Source organism: Nerophis ophidion, linkage group LG09 (genome assembly GCF_033978795.1).
Source record: "Nerophis ophidion isolate RoL-2023_Sa linkage group LG09, RoL_Noph_v1.0, whole genome shotgun sequence".
NCBI classification, from domain to species: Eukaryota; Metazoa; Chordata; class Actinopteri; order Syngnathiformes; family Syngnathidae; genus Nerophis; species Nerophis ophidion.
In genome coordinates, this window is record NC_084619.1 from 76,868,225 (window position 1) to 76,870,724 (window position 2,500).

Sequence of the window (2,500 nt, forward strand, 5' to 3'; positions counted from 1 at the left end):
TGTTGTGGAGACGTGTGAGCCCACAGAAGCACAGGAACCTAGGTCCAATTGTTGTGGAGACGTGTGAGCCCACAGAAGCACAGGAACCTAGGTCCAATTGTTGTGGAGACGTGTGAGCCCACAGAAGCACAGGAACCTAGGTCCAATTGTTGTGGAGACGTGTGAGCCCACAGAAGCACAGGAACTTAGGTCCAATTGTTGTGGAGACGTGTGAGCCCACAGAAGCACAGGAACCTAGGTCCAATTGTTGTGGAGACGTGTGAGCCCACAGAAGCACAGGAACTTAGGTCCAATCTGATGCAAGATGGACGCAGCATGTTAGGAAGTTTGCACTCCTCAGCCCAGAAGCTGCACTTGGGACCTTTTTGGACATTCCAACATGGAACCCGAGGCAGAGTCCACTTGTCTTTGGCTACAGCAGAACACAGTGAAAGTTCTAGAGTGTTCATCTCAATCTTCTGATCTCAATGTCATTGAGCAACTCTGGGGAGATCTCAAATATGCAGTTCATGCAAGACAGCCCAAGAACTTACAGGAACTGAAGACAGCCCAAGAACTTACATGAACTGAAGACAACCCAAGAACTTTCATGAACTGGAGACAGCCCAAAAACTTACATAACCTGAAGACAACCCAAGAACTTTCATGGACTGGAGACAGCCCAAGAATGTACATTAACTGAAGACAACCCAAGAACTTTCATGGACTGGAGACAGCCCAAGAATGTACATTAACTGAAGACAACCCAAGAACTTTCATGGACTGGAGACGGATCAGAAACTTACAGGAACTGAAGAAATGCCAAAAACTTACAGCATTGACATGTGAGAAAAGAAAGTCGAGTAAAACCAAAGAGGTGTCCCAGAAGTTCAGGAGGGCAACACGTGGAACTACCGACTGGGGTATGACAACTGATGACCACTTAGGTACTTTCTTCTGGTATTTGGATTAAAACAAGTCAACACGATTGTTGAACTTCAACTTTCATCTTAGTCATCTTCTCTGAAGACGGGCCAGTCATTTTTTTCTCTGAAGTGTGTGTGTGTGTGTGTGTGTGTGTGTGTGTGTGTGTGTGTGTGTGTGTGTGTGTGTGTGTGTGTGTGTGTGTGTGTGTGTGTGTGTGTGTGTGCGTGCGTGCGTGCGTGCGTGCGTGCGTGCGTGCGTGCGTGCGTGCGTGCGTGCGTGCGTGCGTGCGTGCGTGTGTGTGTGTGTGTGTGTGTGTGCAGCACTCATGTTGTCGTCAGGCAGCCAATCACAGGTGAGTTTGCTGAGTCACAGTCAAGTTCTGCTCAGGAAGACCACGCCTCCCAACTGCCATCATGGCGGCCATTTTAGTAGTTCTAGTATCTTCCACTTGGTTGTTCTTTACTCTTCTACACCTGCACTGTCCAATACCATCAACACAAGATATGATTATTAAATAGTCGACATAAACATTGTTGTGTTTTGGGAAAAGTAACGTGAGGCGTGCCGCCCTAAAAGGGGCGTGGTCACGCTTGTCATTGCTTTATCCAAAATTGACTTTGAGCTGAAAGTCATGTGACATAAATTCTGATTGATTTTGATCATAGAAACAGGAATGAAAATATATGTTTTTTTCTTAATGCTCTCTCTCTCCCTCTCCCTTTCTCTCTCTGTCTCTCTCTCTCTTTCTCCTCCCTATTTTGCTCTCTCTCTCTCTTTCTCTTTCTCCTCTCTCTCTCTCTCTCTCTCTCTGTCTCTTTCTCCTCCCTATTTTGCTCTCTCTCTCTCTCTCTCTCTCTTTCTCCTCTCTCTCTCTCTCTCTCTGTCTCTTTCTCCTCCCTATTTTGCTCTCTCTCTCTCTCTCTCTCTCTTTCTCCTCTCTCTCTCTCTCTCTCTCTCTCTCTCTTCCCTATTTCTCTCTCTCTCGCCCCTCCATGAGCAGGAAGTGCAGCTCAGAAGAAGACAGACAGTGGAAGCATCATCATCATCATCATCATCATCTGCAGCAGCAGCAACAGCACAAGTACTAGAAGTAGTACTAGAGGTAGTAGTACTAGTAGAAGCAGTAGTAGTACAAGAAGTAGTAGTACTAGAGGTAGTAGTACTAGTAGAAGCAGTAGTAGTACAAGAAGTAGTAGTACTAGAAGCAGTAGTAGTACTAGTAGAAGTAGAAGTATTAGTATTTGTTAGCATCATGGACGCCCTGAAGAAAGGTTTCTCCATGGCCAAGGGTGGCGTGGTGGCGGCGGCAGAGAAGACCAAGGCTGGCGTGGAGGAGGCGGCCGTCAAGACCAAGGAGGGCGTCATGTTTGTCGGTGAGAGGATGACATGTCAATCATAATGATAATCATAACAATCATGATCATAACAATAGTCATCATCACTTGAGTGAGAGGATACTTTGTGGCGTGATGTCAGCAGGAGGAGGTGCTCGCAGGAAACAGGAAGTTCATGTCAACTGTGAGTTGGCAGAAATGATGATGATGATGATGACGAGGAACAAAAAACATTTGCTAGAATTATTGAAAATTCATGT

General features: G+C 46.1%; 1 protein-coding gene across 2 annotated transcripts in view; it reads left to right on the top strand.

The window, feature by feature from the left end:
• LOC133558866 (synuclein-like) overlaps positions 1 to 2,500 on the top strand; it is a 7,615-nt gene that overhangs the window by 685 nt on the left and 4,430 nt on the right. The window contains exons 1-2 of one of the 2 annotated variants that reach the window (XM_061909992.1): positions 1,914 to 2,008; positions 2,060 to 2,279. In XM_061909992.1, coding sequence (XP_061765976.1) covers positions 2,159 to 2,279 — 121 coding nt within the window. In that variant the 5' untranslated portion in view covers positions 1,914 to 2,008; positions 2,060 to 2,158. Of the gene's footprint in view, positions 1 to 1,906; positions 2,280 to 2,500 lie in introns of those variants that run through there. The other variant, XM_061909991.1, reaches the window with a different exon arrangement.